The 26,711-nt window shown below is 37.0% G+C and overlaps 1 protein-coding gene across 1 annotated transcript in view; it reads left to right on the plus strand.

Moving 5' to 3' along the window:
- The first annotated feature begins 5,840 nt into the window (after nt 1-5,840).
- The window catches only part of ZNF782 (zinc finger protein 782), a 61,276-nt gene continuing 40,405 nt past the window's right edge, over nt 5,841-26,711 (plus strand). The window contains exons 1-5 of the mRNA XM_057548037.1: nt 5,841-5,929; nt 7,150-7,264; nt 7,473-7,638; nt 8,182-8,232; nt 21,093-21,219. Coding sequence (XP_057404020.1) covers nt 7,492-7,638; nt 8,182-8,232; nt 21,093-21,219 — 325 coding nt within the window. The 5' untranslated portion in view covers nt 5,841-5,929; nt 7,150-7,264; nt 7,473-7,491. The remainder of the gene's footprint in view (nt 5,930-7,149; nt 7,265-7,472; nt 7,639-8,181; nt 8,233-21,092; nt 21,220-26,711) is intronic.

The raw sequence follows: 26,711 nt of genomic DNA on the forward strand, positions 1-26,711 counted from the left end.
AACTTACATCATTGAACAGATCATCCAGACAGAAAGTCAATACAGAAACAGTGGCCTTAAATGACATATTAGACCAGTTGAAATTAATAGATATCTACAGGACATTCCATCCCCAATAAAACCATAATACACAATATTTTCAAATGCATGTGGAACATTCTCCAGGATAGATCACATGATAGGCCGCAAAACAAGTCTCAACAAATTAAAGAAGATAGAAATTTTACCAAACATCATTTCTGACTACAATGGTATGAAACTAGTAATCAATTACAGGAAGAAAAGTGGAAAAAACACAAACACATGGAGATTAGACAACATGCTATTAAAAAAACCAATGGGTCAACAAACAAAGAGCAAATCAGAAAATATCTTGAGACAAATGAAAATTAAATGCAACTTTCCAGAAGCAATTCTAAGAGGGAAGTTTATAGCAATACAGGCTTACCTCAAGAAATAAGAAAAATATCAAATAAACAACCTAAGCTACCATCTAAATGAATTAGAAGAAGAACAACAAAGCCCAAAGTCAGGAGAAGGAAGGAAATAATAACGATCATAGCAGAAATAAATAAAACAGAGACAAAAAAAATAACAACAGCAACAACAGAAAAGATCAATGAAACCAAGTGTTGGTTTTTGGTTTTTTAAAAAGCTAAAAAAAATAGGTAAGCCTTTATCCAGTCTCATTAAGAAAATAAGAGAGAGGACCCAAATAAACAAAATAAGAAATGAAACAAATATCACAAAAATACAAAAAAAAAATCCTTAGAGTACTACAAACAGTTATATGCCAACAAATTGGACAACCTGGAAGAAATGGATAAATTCGTAGAAACATACAATCTTCCAAGACTGGATCAGGAAGAAATAGATAATCTGATCAGACTGATTACTAGTATTGAAATTAAATCAGTAATCAAAAAACTCCCCAAAAAACAAAATCCCAGGACAGAACAGCTCACAGGGGACTTCTACCAAACATAAAAATAAGAGTGAATACCTATCCTTCTCAAACTATTCCAAAAAGTTGAAGAGGAAGGAACATTCCCAAACTCATTCTATGAGGCCACAATTACTCTGATACAAAAACCAGACAAAAAAGAAAATTACAGGTCAATATCATTGATGAACATAGATGCAAAATGAAATATTAGCAAACCAAATTCGACAATACATTAAAAGGATCATACACCATTATCAGAGGAATTTATTCCAGGGATACAAAGATGGTTCAATATCTGCAAATCAACCAATGTGATACACTATATTTTTTAAAAAAGGATATAAATCACATGATCATCTCAATAGATGGAGAAAAAACATTTGATGAAATTCAACACTCATTCATGATAAACTCTAAACAAATTCGTATAGAGGGAACATATGTCAACATAATAAAGGCCATATATGATAAGCTCACAGCTAGCATAATACTCAGTGGTGAAAAACTGAAAACTTTTCTTCTAAAATCAGGAATAAGAAGGAATGCCCACTTGACACTTCTATTTAACATAGTGTTGGAAGTCCTAGCCACAGCAATCAGGCAAGAAAAGGAAATAAAAGGCATCCAAATTAGAAGGGAAGAAAACTATCACTATTTGCAGGTGACATGATACTATATTTAGAAAACCCTAAAGTTTCTACCAAAAAAACTACTAGAACTAATAAATAAATTTAGAAAAGTTGCAGGATACAAGATCAATGTACAGAAATCTGTTGCTTTCTGTACACTAATAATGAACTATCAGAAAGAGAAAGCAAAAAAGCATTCCCATTAACAATTTCATCAAAATGAATAACATATCTTTTAGGCATAAACTTAACCAAGGAGGTCAAAGACCTAACTCTGGAAACTATAAGACATTAATGAAGGAAACTGAATAGGAAGCAAATAAATGGAAAGATATCCAATATTTGTGGATCAGAAGAATTAATATTGTTAAAATGTCCATACTACCTAAAACAATCTACAGATAAAATATCCATGAAATTTTTCATAGAAGTAGAATAAATAATCCTAAAATTTGTGTGGAACACAAAAGACCTCGAATGGCCAAAACAATCTTGAGAAAGAAGAACAGAACTGAAGGAATAATGCTCCCTGACTTCAGACTTTACTACCAAGCTACAGTCATCAAAACAGTATGGTACTGGCACAAAACAGACACATAGACCAATGCAACAAAATGGAGTGTTCAGAAATAAACCCACACACTTAAGGTCAATTATTCTATGACAAAGGAGGCAAAAATATACAATGGGGAAAAGACAGTCTCTTCAATAAGTGGTGCTGGGAAAACTGGACAGCTACATGTAAATATTGACATTAGAACATTTTCTCACACCATATACAAAAATAAACTCAAAATTGATTAAAGACCTAAACATAGGACTGGAAATCATAACACTCCTAGAAGAAAACGTCAGAAGTACACTCTTTAAGATAAGTCTTAGCAATATATTTTTTTGATCTGTGTCCTAAAGCAAAGGAAACAAAAGCAAAAATGGGACCTAATCAAACTTAAAGGCTTTTGAACAGAGAAAGAAACCATCAACAGAACAAAAAGGCAACCTACTGAATGAGAGAAGGTATTTGCAAATTATATTTCTAGTAAAGGGTTAATATAGAGTTCATAATATAGAGTTCGTACAACTCAACATAAAAAGAAAAGCCCTATTTTAAAATGGGCAGAAGACCTGAATAGACATTTTTCCAAAGAAGACACAGATGGCCAACAGGCACATGAAAAGATGCTCAGCATCACTAAGAAATGCAAATCAATCACCATGAGATATTACCTCACACCTGTCTAAATAACTATCATCAAAAAGATAACATATAATAAATGTTGGCAAGGATATGAAGATAAGGGAACCCTCATACACTGTTGATGAGAATATAAATTGGTACAGTAACTATGGAAAACAGTATGGCTGTTCCTCAAAAAAATAAAAACAGAGCTACTGTATGATCCAACAATTCTGCTCCTGGATATGTGTCTGAAAAAAAATGAAAACACTAATTTGAAAAGATATGTGCACCCCCATGTTCATAGCAGCGTTATTTACAATAGCCAAGATATGGAAGCAACCTAAGTGTCCACCAACAGATGAATGGATAAAGAAGATGTGGTATATATACAATGGAATACTACTCAGCCATAAAAAAGAATGAAATTTTGCCATTTGCAACAACATGAATGGACCTGGAGGGTATTATGCTTAGTGAAATAAGTCATACAGAGAAAGACGAATACTGTGTGTTTTCACTTATACGTGGAATTTTAAAAAGTAAACGAATGACTATAACAAAACAGAAACAGACTCACAGATACAGAGAACTAACCAGTGGTTACTAATGGGAGAGGTGTAGCAGAGGGGCAATGTAGGAGAAGGGGATTAAGACGTACAAACTACTAGGTATAAAATAAATAAGATACAAGGTTGTAATGTATAGCACAGGGAATATAGCCAATATTTTATAACTTTAAATGGAGTATAATCTATAAAAATATCGAATCACTATGTTGTATACCTGAAACTAATATAATATTGTAAATCAACTATACTTCAATTTTTAAAAAATGATCTTGCTCAGTAGTACAAGCAGAAACTTGGTCGCATATATTTGGGTGGATCCTTAGGGTATTAAACCAGGAGGGATGAATTATGTTCAGATAGGGGCAAATTTATCAATATGAGTATACCCACGATGGACTCAGGAGCAGCCCATGCTGCATTTCATACCAATGAAATATGTATTTCTCTAATGAGATCCTGATAAATATTTTTTAAAACTCTCTGAGTTTTTTTGATGTGCAGCCATCTTTTGTGGTAACCTGAAGACATCTGTGGTGGTGGCTCTTCAATAATGAAGTCTGTGAAATAGAATAGATGGCACCCTACAAAGATACTTCTTGACATATATACCTATAATATATGAAATTCTGTGTCTGTGGGCAGAAAACACAAGTCATCATAACAGGGATTCAGATCCTCTTTCTCAGTCCTTGATACATCCTACTTTATAGACAGGAGGCTTCAGGTAAAGGAGAGACTGGGTCCTTTTGACAAAATTTCTTGTAACTTAGTCACAAGTATATACAATTAATCATTCCCCAAAAGTCCCTAAGGGAGACCTGTGCCATCTACCAGTTGAATCTCCTTCAAACTGGATCTACAATGTATGGTAGCATCATTGGAAGTTATGGCTACTGCAATTACAGTCTCACTTAGGAGTGGTTCTCAAATGTGTGGTGATAAGAAATCTTCCCAGGGGCAAATTTTAAGGAGGTATATTTAGTAGTTCACTTTGTGAAGAAGAGCTGTGTCCTGAGTTTAGATTTATACTGATTCATGTCCAAAGCTCAATGAGTTGACGGGTAGAAGGGGGCTAGACAAGAATAAGACTGGAATAAGATGTCTGGATGAGACAGATGTGGATGAAGTTCTAGGACTAGGTACTGAATAGGGTTTACAAATGCTTAAGAGAGGATAGGACATTAGAGGGAAGAAAACAAGTGAGGTTTGTGTATTTATAACTTTGGCTGGCTGTGCAGAGCCATGTAATGGCCATTACAATGTTTCTCTTCCTAAGGCCACAGCTCTCATAAGTGTAGCCTTTTCTGCCAGGCTCTGGTAATATTACTTACCCTCACTATAAGCCTGGTGGTGATAATGGTTCCCTACCATCATCAGTTACAGGATGCTTCACCAACCCTACCCATGTTTTTGGAGCCCCCGTTTATTAAACTCAAGTGTCCTTTTGTTTCTTGACAACTGACACGTGTTTTTTTAGGTGACCCTGACAACAACCCTGATCATAAACTCCATGGGGATAGGGAATTTAATATCTTTTACCTGATGTTGTTATCCCAGCATCTAGAATGATGTCTATCGCACAGCAAGTTTTCAATAAATATTTGTTCCATGAACATATGTAGTGACCACTTTCTTTCTGTTAGTGAAATTTATGTTAAAGTCTATTATGATTGATTTAATGTAATATTGATTTAATACAGTTTGACCAGCATTTTAATGCTGTTATTTGTAATTTATTAAAGAATGACAAAGAATTACGTATGTTAGCAAAAAGCAAGCAAACTTGTTATGTGCACAGAAATCCAAGATCAATGTAATTTAATTAACAAAATTTGTTGAAACAATAATAGAATTCATCTGAAAACAATGTTGATTCATAAAAACTAACAGCTTCCTTATATATCAATACATCTATACCTGCAGCACTGCCTTGACCTCCAGTAGAACCTCCACACTGGGCTCCAGGGGTGCCAGCACGGGGCTTAGGGGTTAATGGGTCTGTTGGCTGTGTAGAAACAGTGTAGAGGTCCCAATTGAAAAATTACAAAATTATAATTTTACAGCTATATAATTTCAATCCTAAATACCTCAATCGTCCTGCCTTTGTTTTTTACAAAACCAATTTTCTTACGTAACTCAAAATTTTTTCACACTTTACCTACGTAATGGTAATTTTAACATTTTCAATATCCAGTCCATAATTCAAGTTTCCCCAACTGTCTCCAAATGACTTATGAAAAAACTGCTATTTCAATTGGGAGCCAATAGAGGACCACCCTTTGCATCTGGCATTTAAGTTGATATTTAACCCGTTCTCTTCAGAATCCTTGAGAGGCTCAGCAGGATACTTTTAAGACATCGCCCTTCAGCTTTCTAGAATGCATAAATGCCTAAAAAGTGACCGCAGCAGTGGACGCGGAGGTCTATGGGAAATGTAGTCTTGAATCCTTCTGTTTTACCGCGCGGCACTCTGGGAAGGGGCTTCTGGGCTGCTTCTGCGCGTGTGCGGCTGTATCCCCGCCTCCTACCTCGTCTTCTCTGGACTTCAGGGGAGAGGTTTGGGAGCCTGGGAGTCGGCTCGGAAAGTGAAGGGTGCGCACCTGGGGTGAGAGTGCGGGGGGACCAGCTGAGAGGGGTGCATTTGTGCCTAGGGATGGAAGCGGAAAATCTTTGGCTCCCTCCCATCAACGCCGGTGTATGCGCCCGGGCGGGCCCTCAGCCTAGGGAAGGCCGGTAGGGGGTGACCCCGGCCCTCGGGCTCCCGGGGTGTAGGTCGGGCTGGTCCGGTTAAGAGCAGGTGCTCAGTGTAGGCCTGGGTGTGTGGGGACCGTGTGCTCGGCCCCTCCTGCAGCCCGACAGGGGAAAAAAAGCCCATGTCGGCGGCAGGGGGGAAAGTGAATTTATAGTGCCGACGGTGGTCAGGGGTCTGCGATGAGCGCCCCAGCTCTGGAGCAGAAGGACCCGGGTAAATTACAGGTCTGTCACTTGTAAGCAGGGTTACAGAAGGAACATGGGTAAGAGGTATTTCGTATGAAAATGATACTAATGATGACTGTTTCATGGCGTTGTTTTGAAACTTAGATCTAAGTCATCACTTGTAAAGCATTTAGACAAGTGCCAGATACTGAGCACTGAGTAAGTGACAACTGCTATTATAGTTGGAAGACACTTTATTCTTTTCCTTGGACGGCTTTATGTTATCTCACAACCACTTTAACAAAAACCGAGGCTCAGGTTGGTGGAACGGTGTGGTCAGGTCACAAGCTACTAGTGAGGGAGTTTAGATTCAAGGGCAGGTGTGCTTTGCTTACAGCCTCAGGCTTTGTCTAAATATCACACCTACCTAATACCGTCATTGTAGCCTTCACGGCACTTAGCGAAGAGGCCTGTCCCTGGTTCCCAGAAGTATAAGGGAAAGTGAATGTAGATGGAATCCTACCATGTGTCAAAATGTATTCTGGGATTTCTAGTGTATCTTCAGGTCACTTGGGGCAGACAGAGGTCCCTGGCCCCTTCTGCATTGTCAGGCTGTCTGTCTTTTAAGTCTGGTATTATAATGAATTCCAAGAATTAGGCTTTTGCTCCTAAAATGAATTGTTTCTTGGATCCACGTCCCAGTTACCTTGAAACAAAGTGACCCTTGTGAAGTAGGAAGCAGGGAGTCTCTGTTAACAGGGAGTCTCTGTTAACAGGAGTCTTACCTGGAAGAGAGCACCCCTATGACCTTAGACCTCGTTCCAGAGCCTCAGCAGAGACAGAAGAGCCCAGAAAGGAGCAGATCCTAGATTTGCAAGATCAGAAGCTGTTCTTTTTTTTTTTTTCCAGAAGCTGTTCTTAATCTCCCTGCTCAGAATGAGCCAGTCTTGGTGATGACCCCACCTCCAGAAGCCACCAGACTATGTGACAGTGGGGGGTTTGGGCCAGCCTTGAGAAGAGCAAGGTGAGCTGAACTGGTCCGGGGCAGGCTGTTCAGGAAAGGCCATTTTGTTGGAGAGCTTGTGAGGGTGAGGTCTGGGGGTAAGGGATAACTAGGCAGAGGGAGGAAATGCTGTCTCCACTCCCCTTAAATGCCCGCCCCCAAAGATGCTGTGTTGCTGTCACATGTGTCTATCACCACATGTGACACTAGTGGTATGCTGACCTCACAGGATCCCAGAATGATGATATATGAAGGGTTTTCCAAGGTCATCTATTTCTAACTCTCTTGAAATCTTTAAAGACATCGGGCCTGAAAAGTTCAGTGACTTGTCCAGGGAAACCCAGTTTGTTTGTGACAGAATCAGGAGGAAAACAGTGCACTTCGCCCTCTCACAGGTAGGTCACCAAAAGCATCTTATCAGAAGGGCCTTTTGACAAATATATCACGGCTGAAACAATTAAAATTTCCTGCCTTAAGGCATCCCATCTCTTTTATTAGGCTTTCTGTAGATTGTTTATACCAGCGGGTAAATAATATTAATAAGAAAAATAGATAAATGATGCATACTGAGTATTGTTCTGCTAAGTTAATTTTAATGAAAGTATAGTGTCTTATCCTTTGGTGTATTTAATTCAGCTAATCTTCTGTTGTTTTTATTTACTTGTGTTAGGACACATGCATTATTTTTAAAACGATTGAGAAAAGTTTACATTCACTCAGTTAAAAACTGCAGATTTAATCCTCATGGTCATCTCAGAGTCACACAAAGACAGGTGGTGCCACCTGTACGTGATCACTCTAGTGCCTTTTCAAGGCCGAGATGGCCCTATGCCTATAAGGAAGCTGATCCCCAACTAGGGTGCTGAGATTTTGGGGGGTGAATCTAGGAGCTATAAGACAGGTTATGTCTTATGACACCCATTTTTCTGTCCCCTCAGCTGAACCACAGTTCTCTACTCTCCCAAGAGCAGAAAATGAACATACCTCAGGTGAGCTCTTTATTCTTTCCCCATTTTGCATTTTTATGGATTTACAAGGTTAAGAAGCATCCATGCATTAAATGGAAAAGGAGAAATAAAAATAGACCAAGTCAATCTTGAGGGATAATATACACTGTTTTACTATTAATTGTGATGTTTGCTGGCAGCTTTTGGTAGGTTACCTTTCTCAGGGTAAGAAGGGTGCCTCCAGGTATCAGTTTGCTAAGATTTCACATTAGTCATGAATGTGCATTAAATTACATTGATTACATTTTGTGTATCTATTGGAGCAAAGCTATAGCTTATTTCCTTTAATCTATAAATACTGTAAACAGTGTAATGGATTTTCTAATGTTAACTTAAATCCCTGTGTAGACCCTAATTGCTAATAAGTGTGGTAAGTTGCTTCTTACATATCTTCCTAGGACTTTTTACTAATACTGTATTTAGGATTTTTATTTTTGTATCCACAAGTTGGATTAGACTATACTTTCTTGTTTCTGTGTCCAATTATAGTATCATGGTCATAGTCTCATAAAAGGAAATGGGACATTTTACTGCTCCTTTTCTTTAATAATAATTTAGATGAGAAAATTGTGTTACATGTAGATTTTGTGAAACTCACCTATAAATTAGGGCCTTATGAAGACTTTCTGCTTGAAGATTTTGATTAATTTATTGGTCATAAGTCTATGATGGATTTGTATTTTTCTTTTTAGTGTAACTTTCCTCATTACGTTTTCATAGAAAATTGTTCGTTTTTATTTATTTATTTTTTAATTTTGGCTGTGAAGGGTCTTAGTTGTGAGACGCTGGATCTTTGTTGTGGCATGCAGGATCTTTAGTTGTGGCATGCAGACTCTTAGTTGTGGCATGCATGCGGGATCTAGTTCCCCAACCAGGGATTGAACCTGGGCCCCTTGCATTGGGAGCGCAGAGTCTTACCCACTAGACCACCAATGAAGTCCCTATTTATGTTTTTAAATGTATTTTCATGAGCTTGTTGATAGTATTCTCTTAGGATTTCAAAATCTTTGTTATATCAATAATTTCCTTTTTTGATCAACTTTAAAATTTTATTTCAGTATAAAGCTTGCCAATCAGAAAAGGACAAAGTATGTTCTCGTTGGCCCAATCTAAAACTAAGAATTTCTGTGTCTGAGGGTCTTAGTATTCTGTGCTGGCAGAATAGAGTAGAGGAATTGGGAGTAGAGGAACGTGCACTTGCCATGTTTGTGCTTTCTACCTTTGCATACCCACCTGTCAGCACCATTTGTTGACAAGAATATCCTTTCTCCATTGAATTGCATTGGCACCTCTGAGGGAAATCAACTAGCAACCTATGTTTGGGTCTGTTTCTGGATTCTGTTCACTTCTTTTTTTTATTTTTTTAAAAATTTTCTTGAAGTATAGTTGATTTACAATGTTGTGTTAATTTCTGCTGTACAGCAAAGTGACAGAGTTAAACATATATACATTCTTTTTTGTATTTTCATTATGGTTTATCACAGGATATTGAATATAGTACCCTGTGCTATACAGTAGGACCTTGTTATTTATCCATCCTATATATAAAGCTTGCATCTGCTAATCTCAAACTCCCAATCCTTCCGCCCCCCACCCCTCCTCTCCCTTGGCAACCACAAGTCTATTCTCTATATCTATGTGAACTCTGTTCACATCTGATGACCTTAATCCTTTTGCTAATACCACGTTGCTTTGATGAGTGTCTCTTTATAGTAACTCTTGAAATCAGATAATATGTGTCTTCTAACTTGGTTCTTTTTTGGGAGTGTTTTGGAGATTCTAGGTACTTTGCTTCTCTATAGAAAGTTTTGAAAATTGGCTTGTCTATCTCAGGAAAGCCTGCTGAGATTTTGATTTTGACTGCACTGACTCTATAGAATCTGTAATATAGATCAATTTGGGGAGAATTAACATCTTGATCAAAATGTCTTCCAATACATTAACACATTATCTCTCTCAATGGGGGGGGTTTTGAGGGTTTTCATTTTTATTCTTTTGAGTCAAAAGGATAGTTTTGACTTACAGTCTAAAAGAATAACTCTACATTTTGAAGATAAACTCTAGTGGGGTAGTAGTGAAAGCAGGAACAGTATAGGAGGCTATTTCTGTAATCCTAGCAATAAATGATGATCATTTAAGGGTGTTAGTTGCTTTCAAGTGGTCGGATTCTGGAGGTAATTTAAGGTAGAGCCAACAGTCTAGGAGTGTGTGTTTCTTCTCCACAACCTTACAAATAGAGGGTGCCATCAAACTTCTTGAATTTTTACTAAGTGATTAAAAATAATAACTCAAGTTTAGTTTTACAGACTTGCCTCTTCTCATGAGTGAGGTGGAACACCTTTTTTGTTTGTAATTCATCTATATTTCTTTTTTATTGAACTGTTTATTTCTTACTGTTTTCCTGTTGATGTGCTGATTTTAATTAATATATCCAGTATATCTTTATAGCTATTTTTCAGTGATATAAGTTGCACAATTTTCCTAGTTTTTCATATTTTTGCCTTGCTCATGTTTTTTTTTTAATTTTGCCATAAAGGCATTTGTTTCTGTTTTTAACTGTGGTGAACTTTTTTTGGCATTTAAAAAAAATGTATTGAAATATAGTTGATTTTCAATGTTGTGTTAGTTTCAGGTATACAGCAAAGTGATTCAGTTATACAAATGTATATACATATACATATATATACGGTATATATATTCTTTATCAGATTCTTTTCCATTATAGGTTATTACACGATACTGAGTATAGCTCCCTGTGCTATACAGTAGGTCCTTGTTGTTTATCTGTTTTATATATTGTGGTGTGTATATGTTAATCCCAAATTCCTAATTTATCCCTCCCCCCCTTTGCTCTTTGATAACCATAAGTTGTTTTCTACGTCTTTGAGTTTATATCTCTTCTGTAAGTAAGTTCATTTGTATCATCTTTTTAGATTACACATATAAGTGATATCATACAATATTTGTCTTTCTCTTTCTTAATATGATAATCTCTAGGTCCATCCATGTTGCTGCAAATGGCATGATTTCATTCTTTTTTTGTGGCTGAGTAATATTCCATTGCATGTATATAGATATATACATACCACATCTTTATCCATTCATCGGTTGATGGAAATTTAGGTTGCTTCCATGTCTTGGCTATTGTAAAATGCTGCAATGAACATTGGGGTGCATGTATCTTTTCGAAGTATGGTTTTCTCCAGATATATGCCCAGGATTGGGATTGCAAGATCATATGGGAGCTCTATTTTTAGTTTTTTAAGGAACCTCCATACTGTTCTCCATAGTGGCTGCACCAATTTACATTCCCACCAACAGTGTAGGAGGAGGGTTCCCTTTTCTCCATGTCCTTTCCAGCATTTGTTATTTGTAGATATTTTGATGATAGCCATTCTGACTGGTGTGAGGTGATATCTCATTGTAGTTTTGATTTACATTTCTCTAATAATTAGTGATATTGAGCATCTTTTCATATGCCTGTTAGCCATCTGTATGTCTTCTTTGGAGAAATGTCTGTTTAGGTCTTCTGCCCATTTTTTGCTTGGGTTGTTTGGTTTGAGCTGTTTGTATATTTTGGAAATTAATCCCTTGTCAGTAGTATAATTTGCAAATATTTTCTCCCAGTCTGTAGGTTGTCTTTTCATTTTGTTTATGGTTTCCTATGCTGTGCAAAAGCTCTTAAGTTTAGTTAGGTCCTATTTGTTTATTTTTGTTTTTATTTCCATTACTGTAGGAGACAGATCCAGAAAAATATTGCTGTGATTTATGTCAAAGAGTGTTCTGCCTGTGTTTTCCTCTAGGAGTTTTGTAGTATCTGGTCTTATATTTAGATCTTTAATTCATTTTATTTTTGTATATGGTATTAGAGAATGTTCTTTTTTTTTTTTTTTTTTTTTTAGTAGATCTTTATTGGAGTATAATTGCTTCACAATACTCTGTTAGTTTCTGTTGCACAACAAAGCGAATCAGCCATGTGCCTACACATGTCCCCATATCCCCTCCCTCTCAAGCCTCCCTCCCATCCTCCCTATCCCACCCCTCTTTTTTTTTTTTTTGGATGACCACAACAAAAGCAACAATGATTGCAATTACCAAACATGAAACACACTCATACTATGTCATAATATTGACATTCAGTCCAGTAATCCTCCACTGTAACAGCTCCTTTACTTTGCAGTGAAAATTGATTTGTATATTCTTTGCCTCTGAGTCCTTGTGGGATTTTTTTTTTTTTAATTCAGACAGAAAGTCACAAAAATTATACTCATCCTCATCAGTTCACTCGGTCCCATGTAATTAATTTTTTTTTCATCTTGATCTTTTGTTAGCACTTTTATGAGTTCATCAGTTTTTCATTAGAGTTCTGAAAATGCTTATTCATTCAGTTCAGCAGTACAGTCAGTTACCAGAAACCTGTACTTGTCAGTGTCTTTTCCATAAATTTCTTGAAGATGAAACCCTTTTATAGGAACATATTTGCAAAAGCATCAGAGTACACCCAGAACTGTCTGTAAATAACAAAAGACTTAAAAATGACCACAGTTAAAGATTTGATGAAAGTTCATAATAATGCAGTTGACAAGAAAATTAGTTATTTCTGAGATATACATTTTAAAGTAATAACTAGGATTATGACTTATAACATTATACCAGAACATATAAGATTTTTAGAAATTTCATGTAATGTCTGAAACATTTATGTTAACATATTTCCATACACATAACCCAATGAAAGTTTAGTATTAGTTGTTTTGTTTGTTTTTTTATACTGCAGGTTCTTATTAGTCATCAATTTTATACACGTCAGTGTATACATGTCAATCCCAATCGCCCAATTCAGCACACCACCATCCCCACCCCACCGCAGTTTCCCCCCCTTGGTATCCATATGTCCGTTCTCTACATCTGTGTCTCAACTTCTGCCCTGCAAACTGGCTCATCTGTACCATTTTTCTAGGTTCCACATACATGCGTTAATATATGATATTTGTTTTTCTCTTTCTGACTTACTTCACTCTGTATGACAGTCTCTAGATCCATCCACGTCTCAACAAATGACTCAATTTCGTTCCTTTTTATGGCTGAGTAATATTCCATTGTATATATGTACCACAACTTCTTTATCCATTCTTCTGTTGATGGGCATTTAGGTTGCTTCCATGACCTGGCTATTGTAAATAGTGCTGCAGTGAACATTCGGGTGCATGTGTCTTTTTGAATTACGGTTCTCTCTGGGTATAGGCCCAGTAGTGGGATTGCTGGGTCATATGGTAATTCTGTTTTTAGTTTTTTAAGGAACCTCCATACTGTTCTCCATAGTGGCTGTATCAATTTACATTCCCACCAACAGTGCAAAAGGGTTCCCTTTTCTCCACACCCTCTCCAGCATTTGTTGTTTATAGATTTTCTGATGATGCCCATTCTAACTGGTGTGAGGTGATACCTCATTGTAGTTTTGATTTGCATTTCTCTAATAATTAGTGATGTTGAGCATCTTTCCATGTGCTTCTTGGCCATCCGTATGTCTTCTTTGGAGAAATGTCTATTTAGGTCTTCTGCCCATTTTTGGATTGGGTTGTTTGTTTCTTTAATATTGAGCTGAATGAGCTGTTTATATATTTTGGAGATTAATCCTTTGTCTGTTGATTCGTTTGCAAATATTTTCTCCCATTCTGAGGGTTGTCTTTTCGTCTTGTTTATGGTTTCCTTTGCTGTGCAAAAAGCTTTGAAGTTTCATTAGGTCCCATTTGTTTATTTTTGTTTTTATTTCCATTACTCTAGGAGGTGGATCAAAAAAGATCTTGCTGTGATTTATGTCAAAGAGTGTTCTTCCTATGTTTTCCTCTAAGAGTTTTATAGTACCCAGTCTTACACTTAGGTCTCTAATCCATTTTGAGTTTATTTTTGTGTATGGTGTTAGGGAGTATTCTAATTTCATTCTTTTACATATAGCTGTCCAGTTTTCCCAGCACCACTTATTGAAGAGACTGTCTTTTCTCCATTGTATATCTTTGCCTCCTTTGTCATAGATTAGTTGACCATAGGTGTGTGGGTTTATCTCTGGGCTTTCTATCTTGTTACATTGATCTATGTTTCTTTTTTTGTGCCAGTACCATATTGTCTTGATTACTGTACCTTTGTAGTATAGTGTGAAGTCAGGGAATCTGATTCCTTCAGCTCCATTTTTTTCCCTCAAGACTACTTTGGCTATTCGGGGTCTTTTGTGTCTCCATACAAATTTTAAGATGATTTGTTCTAGTCCCATAAAAAATGCCATTGGTAATTTGATAGGGATAATGTATACAGGTCTTTTGTCTTCGTAGGTAGGTTTATTCCTAGGTATTTTATTCTTTTTGTTGCAATGGTAAATGGGAGTGTTTCCATAATTTCTCTTTCAGATTTTCCATCATTAGTGTATAGGAATGCAAGAGATTTCTGTGCATTAGTTTTGTATCCTGCAACTTTACCATATTCATTAATTAGCTCTAGCAGTTTTCTGGTGGCAGTTTTAGGATTCTCTATGTATAGTATCATGTCATCTGCAAACAGTGACAGTTTTACTTCTTCTTTTCCAATTTGTATTCCTTTTATTTCTTTTTCTTCTCTGATTGCCGTGGCTAGGACTTCCAGAACTATGTTGAATAATAGTGGTGAGAGTGGACATCCTTGTCTCGTTCCTGATCTTAGAGGAAATGCTTTCAGTTTTTCACCATTGAGAACAATGTTGGCAGTGGGTTTGTCATATATGGCCTTTATTATGTTGAGGTAAGTTACCTCTTTGTCTACTTTCTGGTGGGTTTTTATCATAAATGGGTGTTGAATTTTGTCAGAAGCTTTTTCTGCATCTATTGAGATGATCATATGGTTTTTATTCTTCAATTTGTTAATATGGTGTATCACATTGATTGATTTGCGTATATTGAAGAATCCTTGCATCCCTGGGATAAATCCCACTTGATCGTGGTGTATGATCCTTTAATGTGTTGTTGGATTCTGTTTGCTAGTATTTTATTGAGGATTTTTGAATCTATATTCATCAGTGATATTGGTCTGTAATTTTCTTTTTTTGTAGTGTCTTTGTCTGGTTTTGGTATCAGGGTGATGGTGGCCTCATAGAATGAGTTTGGGACTGTTCCTTCCTCTGAAATTTTTTGGAAGAGTTTGAGAAGGATGGGTGTTAGCTCTTCTCTAAATGTTTGATAGAATTCACCTGTGAAGCCATCTGGTCCTGGACTTTTGTTTGTTGGAAGATTTTTAATCACAGTTTCAATTTCATTACTTGTGACTGGTCTGTTCATATTTTCTGTTTCTTCCTGGTTCAGTCTTGGAAGGTTATACCTTTCTAAGAATTTGTCCATTTCTTCCAGGTTGTCTATTTTATTGGCATAAAGTTGCTTGTAGTAGTCTCTTCGGATGCTTTGTATTTCTGCGGTGTCTGTTGTAACTTCTCCTTTTTCATTTCTGATTTTATTGATTTGAGTCCTCTCCCTCTTTTTCTTGATGTGTCTGGCTAATGGCTTATCAATTTTGTTTATCTTCTCAAAGAACCAGCTTTTAGTTTTATTGATCTTTGCTATTGTTTTCTTTGTTTCTATTTCATTTATTTCCGCCCTGATCTTTATGATTTCTTTCCTTCTGCTATCTTTGGGTTTTGTTTGTTCTTCTTTCTCTAGTTTCTTTAGGTGTAAGGTTAGATTGTTTACTTGAGATTTTTCTTGTTTCTTTAGGTAGGCTTGTATAGCTATAAACTTCCCTCTTAGAACTGCTTTTGCTGCATCCCATAGGTTTTGGGTCATCGTGTTTTCATTGTCATTTGTCTCTAGGTATTTTTTGATTTTCTCTTTGATTTCTTCAGTGATCTCTTGGTTATTTAGTAACGTATTGTTTAGCCTCCATGTGTTTGTCTTTTTTACGTTTTTTTCCCTGAAATTCATTTCTAATCTCATAGCGTTGTGGTCAGAAAAGATGCTTGATATGATTTCAATTTTCTTAAATTTACTGAGGCTTGATTTGTGACCCAAGATGTGATCTATCCTGGAGAATGTTCCGTGCACACTTGAGAAGAAAGTGTATTCTGTTGTTTTTGGATGGAATGTCCTATAAATATCAATTAAATCTATCTGGTGTATTGTGTCTTTTAAAGCTTCTGTTTCCTTATTTATTTTCATTTTGGATGATCTGTCCATTGGTGTAAGTGAGGTGTTAAAGTCCCCCACTATTATTGTGTTACTGTCGATTTCCTCTTTTATAGCTGTTAGCAGTTGCCTTATGTATTGAGGTGTCCTATGTTGGGTGCATATACATTTATAATTGTTATATCTTCTTCTTGGATTGATCCCTTGATCATTATGTAGTGTCCTTCCTTGTCTCTTGTAACATTCTGTATTTTAAAGTCTATTTTATCTGATATGAGTATAGCTACTCCAGCTTTCTTTTGATTTTCATTTGCATGGAATATCTTTTTCCATCCCCTCACTTTCAGTCTGTATGTGTCCCTAGGTCTAAAGTGGGTCTCTTGTAGACAGCATATATATGGGTCTTGTTTTCGTATCCATTCAGCAAGCCTGTGTCTTTTGGTTGGAGCATTTTATCCATTCACATTTAAGGTAATTATCGATATGTAAGTTCCTATGACCATTTTCTTAATTGTTTTGGGATTGTTTTTCTAGGTCCTTTTCTTCTCTTGTGTTTCCCACTTAGAGAAGTTCCTTTAGTATTTGTTGTAGAGCTGGTTTAGTGGTGCTGAATTCTCTTAGTTTTTGCTTGTCTGTAAAGCTTTTGATTTCTCCATCAAATCTAAATGAGATCCTTGCTGGGTAGAGTAATCTTGGTTGTAGGTTCTTCCCTTTCATCACTTTAAGTATATCATGCCACTCCCTTCTGGCTTGTAGAGTTTCTGCTGAGAAATCAACTGTTAACCTTATGGGAGTTCCCTTGTATGTTATTTGTCATTTTTCCCTTGCTGCTTTCAATAATTTTTCTTTGTCTTTAATTTTTGCCACTTTGATTACTATGTGTCTCGGCGTGTTTCTCCTTGGGTTTATCCTGTATGGGACTCTCTGCGCTTCCTGGACTTGGGTGGCTAATTCCTTTCCCATGTTAGGGAAGTTTTCAACTATAATCTCTTCAAATATTTTCTCGGGTCCTTTCTCTCTCTCTTCTCCTTCTGGGACCCCTATAATGCGAATGTTGTTGCGTTTAATGTTGTCCCAGAGGTCTCTTAGGCTGTCTTCATTTCTTTTCATTCTTTATTCTTTAGTCTGTTCCACAGCAGTGAATTCCACCATTGTGTCTTCCAGGTCACTTATCCCTTCTTCTGCCTCAGTTTTTCTGCTGTTGATTCCTTCTAGTGTAGTTTTCATTTCAGTTATTGTTTTGGTCATCTCTGTTTGTTTGTTCTTTAATTCTTCTAGGTCTTTGTTAATCATTTCTTGCATCTTCTCAATCTTTGCCTCCATTCTTATTCCGAGGTCCTGGATCATCTTCACTATCATTATTCTGAATTCTTTTTCTGGAAGGTTGCCTATCTCCACTTCATTTAGTTGTTTTTCTGGGGTTTTTTCTTGTTCCTTCATCTGGTATATAGCCCTCTGCCTTTTCATCTTCTCTATCTTTCTGTAACTGTGGTTTTTGGTCTACAGGCTGCAGGATTGTAGTTTTTCTTGCTTCTGCTCTCTGCCCTCTGGTGGTTGAGGCTATCTAAGAGGCTTGATGGGAGGCTCTGGTGGTGGGTAGAGCTGACTGTTGCTGTGGCAGTCAGAGCTCCGTAAAACTTTAATCCACTTGACTGTTGATGGGTGGGGCTGGGTTCCCTCCCTGTTGGTTGTTTTGCCTGAGGCAACCCAACACTGGAGCCTACCTGGGCTCTTTGGTGGGGTTAATGGCAGACTCTGGGAGGGCTCACACCAAGGAGCACTTCCCAGAACCTCTGCTGCCAGTGTCCTTGTCCCCACGGTGAAACAGAGCCACCCCCCGCCTCTGCAGGAGACCCCCCAACACCAGCAGATAGGTCTGGTTCAGTCTCCCCCAGGGTCACTGCTCCTTCCCCTGGGTCCCGATGCGGACACTACTTTGTGGGTGCCATCCAAGAGTGGGGTCTCTGTTTCCCCCAGTCCTGTCGAAGTCCTGCAATCAATTCCCACTAGGCTTCAAAGTCTGATTCTCTAGGAATTCCTCCTCCCGTTGCTGGACCCCCAGGTTGGGAAGCCTGACGTGGGGCTCAGAACCTTCACTCCAGTGGGTGGACTTCTGTGGTATAAGTGTTCGCCAGTCTGTGAGTCACCCACCCAGCAGTTATGGGATTTGATTTTACTCTGATTGCGCCCCTCCTACCATCTCACTGTGGCTTCTTCTCTGTCCTTGGACGTGGGGTATCCTCCTTGGTGAAGTCCAGTGTCTTCCTGTCGATGATTGTCCAGCAGCCAGTTGTGATTCTGGTGCTCTCGCAAGAGGGAGTGAGAGCACGTCCTTCTACTCCGCCATCCTAGTTAATCCGAGAATGTTCTAATTTCATTATTTTACATGTAGCTGTCCAGTTTTCCCAGCACCACTTGTTAAAGAGACTGTCTTTTCTCCCTTGTATATTCTTACCTCCTTTGTCATAGATTAGTTGACCATAGGTGTGTGGGTTTATTTCTGGGCTTTCTATCCTGTTCCATTGATCTGTATGTCTGTTTTTGTGCCAATATCATAGTGTTTTGATGACTGTAGTTTTGTAGTATAGTTTGAAGTCAGGGAGCATGATACCTCCAGCTCAGTTCTTCTTTCTCAAAATTGCTTTGGCTATTCAGGGTCTTTCGAAGGCATTTGTTTTTTATGTTGTCAAGTTTAGCAGTTTTTTCTTTTATGCTTTTTGGATTTTTAGTCATAGTTGGGCATTTCCCACTCTGACCTTATAAAATAATTGCTCTGTGTAGTCTTTTAGAGTCTGATTTTATTTTTTACAGTTAGATCTCGAATACATTTTAATTTTATCCTTCTCTGTGGTGTGAGGTATAGATCAGTCTTTTCCCAGATGGCCATCTAGTTATTCCAATGACATTTGTATCTAGCCATTTCTCACTCATTTAAATGATGTCACCTGTATTCAAATAGGAAATTGACTCTGTTTATCATTTTTCCTACTACACAGTTTCTTCAGTTTAAGCTTGGACATCTTTTTGGGCTCTCACCAGTGCCCTGCTCCTTTTGCCCACTTCTACATTTATATTAGATTGTGGGCAATAGTGTTCTATTTTTTTTAATCAATACTACCTTACCCTCTGTCTTCCAGAATTTGTTCAATATTCAGGCCTTGTGCTGGGACGTTTCTCTGAATTCCTCTTTTGTCATACTTTTATAGCTATAAAAGCTTTTTATTTTACCTGAATGTGTTTTTGGAGGCAGGGGATGTAAATGTGTGTGTTCAGTTTATTCCCTTGAACTAGAGAAATAATTTTTGCTTGTAATTCTCTCGTCTCTTAATTTCTGGTACTCTAATCTTTCTGTTTTCTCTTTCTACCACTTAGAAATTCTTTCTCAGCCTTCCTGGCCTATCTTTCTACCTGCCTTTTAAATTTTGCTATTCCCTTGAATTTTGTACTTGGTCCTATTCTTTCCTAAAGTTTCTATGTCCTTTCTGAACCAGCCCTTTTTCCCTGATGACTTAAGTTACCATCTTAATGACTGTCTCCTAGATCCTTATTTTCATTTTAGATTTTCCTTCTCCATTCCAGAATCTTGCAGCCAACGATGAAATAAATAATTCCATCTGTATGTTCCACGGGTGTTTTGAGTGCAGTTGAACAACATCTGCTCACTGTGACCCAGCCTCTGATTCTTACTTATTCTTCCAGTCTCTGTGTATGGCATCAGCATCTACCCACTTGCTTGTGCAGCATCTCTGTGTATTAATTTACCATTCTTTATCTCTGTTGCTTTGCCTTAGTATAGATCATCTCTTAAACTGGGTATTTTGTTTTGTTGCTGAAGATATTGTCCACTGTTCATATAGAGCGATGGTTCCTAACTAGGGGTGATTTTGCTTCCCAGGAGGCATTTGGAAGTATTTGGAGATATTTTTGATTGTCATGACTGGGAATGCTATTGATATCTAATCAGTAGAAAACAGGGATACTGGTAAATATTCTAAAATACACAGGACAGTCTTCCACAAAAATAGCATTATCTGGTCCAGAGTGTCAGAAGTGCCAAATTGAAGAAACTCTGCTATAGAGCAAAGGCAGAGTTAGTCATCTTTTATAGTGTTTTGTTTTAAACTCTAAACAGTAAAAATATATCTGGAGAAAACCATGATTCGAAAGTATACATGCACCCCAGTGTTCATTGCAGCACTGTTTACAATAGCCAAGGCCTGGAAGCAACCTAAATGTCCATCAACAGATGACTGATAAAGAAGATGTGGTATATATATACAATGGAATACTACTCAGCCATTAAAAAGAATGAAATAATGCCATTTGCAGCAACATGGATGGAAAGGTGGGGAGGGAGGGATAAGTTGGGAGTTTGGGATTGACATATACACACTAGTATATTTAAAATAGATAACCAACAAGAACCTACTGTGTAGCACAGGGAACTCTGCTCAATATTCTGTAATAACATAAATGGGAAAGGAATTTGAAAAAGAATAGATATATGTATATGCATAACTGAATCACTTTGCTGCACACCTGAAACTAACACAGCATTGTAAATCAACTATAGTCCACTATAAAATAAAAATTAAAAAAATAAGAATTAAATAAACAGTAAACATAATAGGAGTTAGTTTTCAAAAATATTTTCCATGTCCTGATTCTGAACCCTCAGATTGATTAGAAATATGTTGTTAACAGGCATCAGTATCATTCAAGGACGTGACTGTGGAGTTCACCCAGGAGGAGTGGTGGCAGATGGACTCTGCTCAGAGGACCCTGTACAGAGATGTGATGTTGGAGAACTACAGCCACCTCGTCTCAGTGGGTGAGCAGACCTTACCATGTGACTTCCTCGGGAATGCAAATTCAGTTTTTTCTCTTTTGAAATGTTAATCACTTTTGTTGAAGAATATTAAATGGAAAATTTAGCACTTTTCAGTGTACAAGTCAATAGGTTTTAAAAGATTATACAGTAGATTACCATCATCAAAGTCATGATTTGCAATATTTTCATCATCCCCCCAAAATTCCTTGTACCCCTTTGCAGTGAGTCCCCTCCTTTCATTCCTACTTCTCAGACCCCAAGCAATCACTGATCTGTTTTCTATTTCAATAGCTTTTCCTTTTTTCGAATTTTATATAAATGAATTCGTTAAGTATATACTGTGTTTTGTCTGGCTTTTTTCATTTAGCATGATGCTTTTGAGACTTGTGTGTGTGTGTGTGTGTGTGTGTGTGTGTGTGTTCACAGGTTTATTCTTTTTATCCTTAGTAAAATTCCTTTGTGTGCATATACCACAGTTTGTTATCCTTTTCAGTTCATAGACACATGGGTGTTTTTCCAGTTTGGGCCTGTTATGAAAAAGCTTCTATGAACATTCACATATAAGTTTTTGTGTCAATATGTTTTCATTTCTTGTGTAAATACCTAGGAGTGAGACTACTGGGTCTTCTGTTAAGTTTATATGTAACTTATTCAGAAAGTGCCAAATGTTCCCAAGTTTGGTCTACTGTTTTTCATGCCTGTAAGCAATGTCTGAGAGTTATCATTGCTCTTGGATTACCAACATTTCTAGTTGCATCTTATTGGATTTTAATTTGCATTTCTCTGGTAATTAACAGTGTTGAACTTCTTTTCATGTGCTTTTTAGCCATTCATAATCTCCTTTAATGAAGTGTCTCATGAAATCTTTTGCCCATTTTTTTGTATAGTTTTTTGGTTTGGGTCTTATTGTTGAGTTGAAGGAGTTTAGATCTTTATCAGATATATGTTTTGCAAATGTTGTATTCTCCAGCTCTGGCTTGCCTTTTTAAGAAGAAAATGTTTTCAGGTTGTTTTTGGTTTGAATATATACTTAAAAAACTTTTTATATAACATAATTAAGATTCACAGGATTTAGCATAATTGTATTCTTCACAAGTTTCCCCTAATGGTTGTATCTTACGTAACTATAATATAATCTCAACACAAGGAAATAAGCATTGGTACAATGTATGTGAATAGCTCTGTGCCATTTTCTCTACCTTATTTTTTTATGGAAGTATAGTTGATTTAGAATATCATGTTAGTTTCAGGTATACAGCAAAGTATGTGTGTGTGTGTATATGTATATATATATATATATATATATATATATATTCTTTTTCAGATTCTTTTCCCTGATAGGTTATTACAAAATATCGAGTACAGTTCTCAGTGCTATAGAGTAGGTCCTTGCTGGTTATCTGTTTTATACATAGGGGTGTGTATATGTTAATCTGAAACTCCTAATTTATCCCTCTCCCCTTTGGTAACCATAAATTTGTTTTCTATGTCTTTGAGTCTGTTTCTGTTTTGAAATACGTTCATTTGTATCTTTTATTTTTTGATTCCACATATAAACAATATCATATGATATTTTTTTTCTCTGTCTGGCTTCACTTAGCATGATAATCTCTAGGCCCATCCATGTAGCTGCAAAGGCATGATTTCATTCTTTTTTATGACTCAGTAATATTCCATTAGGGGTGTGTGTGTTGTGTGTGTGTGTGTGTGGTATATATATATACCACAACTTCTTTATCCATTCATCTGCTGCAGTGAACACTGGGGTGCATGTATCTTTTTGAAGTATGGTTTTCTCTGGATATATGCCCAGGATTGGGATTGCAAGATCATATGGTAGCTCTATTTTTAGTTTTTTAAGGAACGTCCACAGTGGCTGCACCAATTTACATGCCCACCAACAGTGCAAGAGGATTCCCTTTTCTCCACACCCTCCCCAGCATTTGTGATTTGTAGATGTTTTGATGATACCTCATTGTAGTTTTGATTTGCATTTCTCTAATAATCAGTGATATTGAGCATCTTTTCATATGCCTGTTAGCCATCTGTATGTCTTCTTTGGCGAAATGTCTGTTTAGGTCTTCTGCCCATTTTTTGATTAGGTTGTTTGGGTTTTTTTTGTTATTGAGTTGTATGAGCTGTTTGTATATTTTGGAAATTAATCCCTTGTCAGTAGCATCATTTGCAAATATTTTCTCCCAGTCTGTAGGTTGTCTTTTCATTTTGTTTATGGTTTCCTATGCTGTGCAAAAGCTCTTAAGTTTAGTTAGGTCCCATTTGTTTATTTTTGTTTTTATTTCCATTACTGTAGGAGACAGATCCAGAAAAATATTGCTGTGATTTATGTCAAAGAGTGTTCTGCCTGTGTTTTCCTCTAGGAGTTTTATAGTATCTGGTCTTACATTTAGATCTTTAATTCATTTTATTTTTGTATATGGTGTTAGAGAATGTTCTAATTTCATTATTTTACATGTAGCTGTCCAGTTTTCCCAGCACCACTTGTTAAAGGGACTGTCTTTCTCCATTGTATATTCTTGCCTCCTTTGTCATAGATTAGTTGACCATAGGTGTGTGGGTTTATTTCTGGGCTTTCTATCCTGTTCCATTAATCTGTATGTCTGTTTTGGGCTAGTACCATACTGTTTTGATGACTGTAGTTTTGTAGTATAGTCTGAAGTCAGGGAGCCTGATTTCCTCAGCTCTGTTTTTCTTTCTCAAGTTTGCTTTCTCAAGATTTGGGGTCTTTTGTGTTTCCATACAAATTAAAATATTTTTTGTTCTAGTTCTGTGAAAAATGCATTGGGTAGTATCATCATTTTGAAAATATTAATTCTTCCAATCGAAGAACATGGTATGTCTTTCCATCTGTTTACATCATCTTCAGTTTCTTTCCTCAGCATCTTAGAGTTATCAGAGTACAGGTCTTTTGCCTCCTGAGGTTAGTTTATTCCTTCCTAGGTACTTTATTCTTTTTGATGAGATGATAAACGGGATAGTTTCCTTAATTTCTTCTGATCTTTCCTTGTTAGTGTATGGAAATGCAGTCGATTTCTGTGTATTAATTTTGTATCCTGCAGCTATACTGAATTCATTGATGAGCTCTAGTAGTTTTCTGGTAGCAACTTTAGGATTTTCTATGGATAAGTATCATGTCATCTGCAAACAGTGACAGTCTTAGTTCTTCTTTTCCAATTTGGATTCCTTTTATTTCGTTTTCTTCTCTGATTGCTTGTGGCTAGGACTTCCAAAACTATGTTGAATGAAAGTGGTGAGAGTGGACATCCTTGTCTTGTTCCTGATCTTAGAGGAAATGCTTTCAGATTTTCACCATTGAGTATGACATTAGCTCTGGGCTTGTCATATATGGCCTTTATTATGTTGAGGTAGGTTCCCTCTATGCCTACTTTCTGGAGAGTTTTTATCATAAATGGATGTTGAATTTTATAAAAAGCTCTTTATGCATCTATTGTGATGATCATATGTTTTTTATTCTTCATTTTGTTGATGTGGTGTATCACACTGATTGATTTGTGGATATTGAAAATCCTTGCATCCCTGGGATAAAGCCCACTTGATCATTATGTATGATTCTTTTAATGTATTGTTGGATTTGGTTTGCTAGACTATGTTGAGAATTTTTGCATCTATGTTCATCAGTGATATTGGCTTGTAATTTTCTTCTCTTGTGGTATTTTTGTCTGGTGTTTGATATCAAGGTGGTGGTGGTCTCATAGAATGAGTTCGGAAGTGTTCCTCCCTCTGCAATATTTTGGAATAGTTTCAGAAAGATAGGTGTTAACTCTTCTCTAAATGTTTGATAGAATTCACCTGTGAAGCCATCTGGTCCTGGACTTTTGTTGGGAGTTTTTAAATCACAGATTCAATTTCAGTACTTGTTTGTTCATATTTTGGTCTGTTCATATTTTCTATTTCCTCCTGGTTCAGTCTCGGGAAATTGTACTTTTTAAAGAATTTGTCCATTTCTTCTAGGTTGTCCATTTTATTGGTATATTTTTTTTTTTTTAATTTTTATAGCTACTTTATTTATTTATTTCTTTTTATTTTTGGCTGTGTTGGGTCTTCAGTTCTTGCGAGGGCTTTCTCTAGTTACGGCAAGTGGGGGCCACTCTTCATCGCGGTGCATGGACCGCTCTTCATCGCGGTGCGCGGGCCTCTCACTATCGCGGCCCCTCCCGTTGCGGGGCACAGGCTCCAGACGCGCAGGCTCAGTAGTTGTGGCTCACGGGCCGAGCTGCTCCGTGGCATGTGGGATCTTCCCAGACCAGGGCTCGAACCCGTGTCCCCTGCATTAGCAGGCAGATTCTCAACCACTGCGCCACCAGGGAAGCCCCTATTGGTATATTTTATTGTCCATGTTGTTGGCCTGTAGTAGACTCTTATGGTCCTTTGTATTTCTGTGGTGTCAGTTGTAAATTCTCCTTTTTCATTTCTAACTTTATTGATTTAGGCCCTCCTCTTTTTTCTTGATAAGTCTGGGTGAAGGTTTATCAATTTTGTTTATCTTTCCAAAGAACTAGCTTTTAGTTTCATTGATCTTTTCTATTGTTTTCTTAGTCTCTCTTTCATTTATTTCTGCTCTGATCTTTATGATTTCTTTCCATCTACTAACTTTGGGTTTTGTTTGTTTTTCTTTTTCCAGTTGTTTTAGATATAAGGTTAGGCTGTTTATTTGAGATTTTTCTTCTTTCCTGAGGTAAGCTTGTATTGCTATAAACTTCCTCTTGGAACTGCTTTTGCTGCCTGCCATGGGTTTTGGATTGTCATGTTTTCATTTTCATTTGTCTCTGGGTATTTTTCGATTTCCTCTTTGATTTCTTTGGTGATCCATTGGTTGTTTAGTAGCATATTGTTTAACCTCCATGTTTTTGTGTTTTTTGCAGTTTTTTTTCTTGTGGTTGATTTCGAATCTCATAGCATTGTGGTCAGAAAAAATGCTTGATGTGATTTCAGTTTTCTTAAATTTACTGAGGCTTGCTTTGTGGCCCAGCATGTGATCTGTCCTGGAGAATGTTCCATGTGCACTTGAAAAGAATATGTATTTTGCTACTTTCGTATGGAACACTCTATAAATATCAATTAAGTCCATCTGGTCTAATGTGTCATTTAAGGCCTGTGTTTGCTTATTGATTTTCTGTCTGGATAATCTATCCATTGATGTAAGTGGGGTGTTAAGGTCCCCCACTATTATTATGTTACTGTCGATTTCTCCTTTTATGGCTGTTAATGTTTGCCTTATATATTGAGGTGCTTCTTTGTTGGGTGCATGTATATTTACACTTGTTATATCTTCTTCTTGGATTGATCCCTTGATCATTATGTGGTGTCCTTCTTTGTCTCCTGTAACAGTCTTTATTTTAATATCTATTTTGTCCGATATGAGTATTGCTATTCCAGTTTTTTTTTGATTTCCATTTGCATAGAATACCTGTTTCCATCCCCTCACTTTCAGTCTGTATGTGTTTCAAGATCTG

Source organism: Balaenoptera acutorostrata, chromosome 6 (assembly GCF_949987535.1).
Source record: "Balaenoptera acutorostrata chromosome 6, mBalAcu1.1, whole genome shotgun sequence".
NCBI lineage: Eukaryota > Metazoa > Chordata > Mammalia > Artiodactyla > Balaenopteridae > Balaenoptera > Balaenoptera acutorostrata.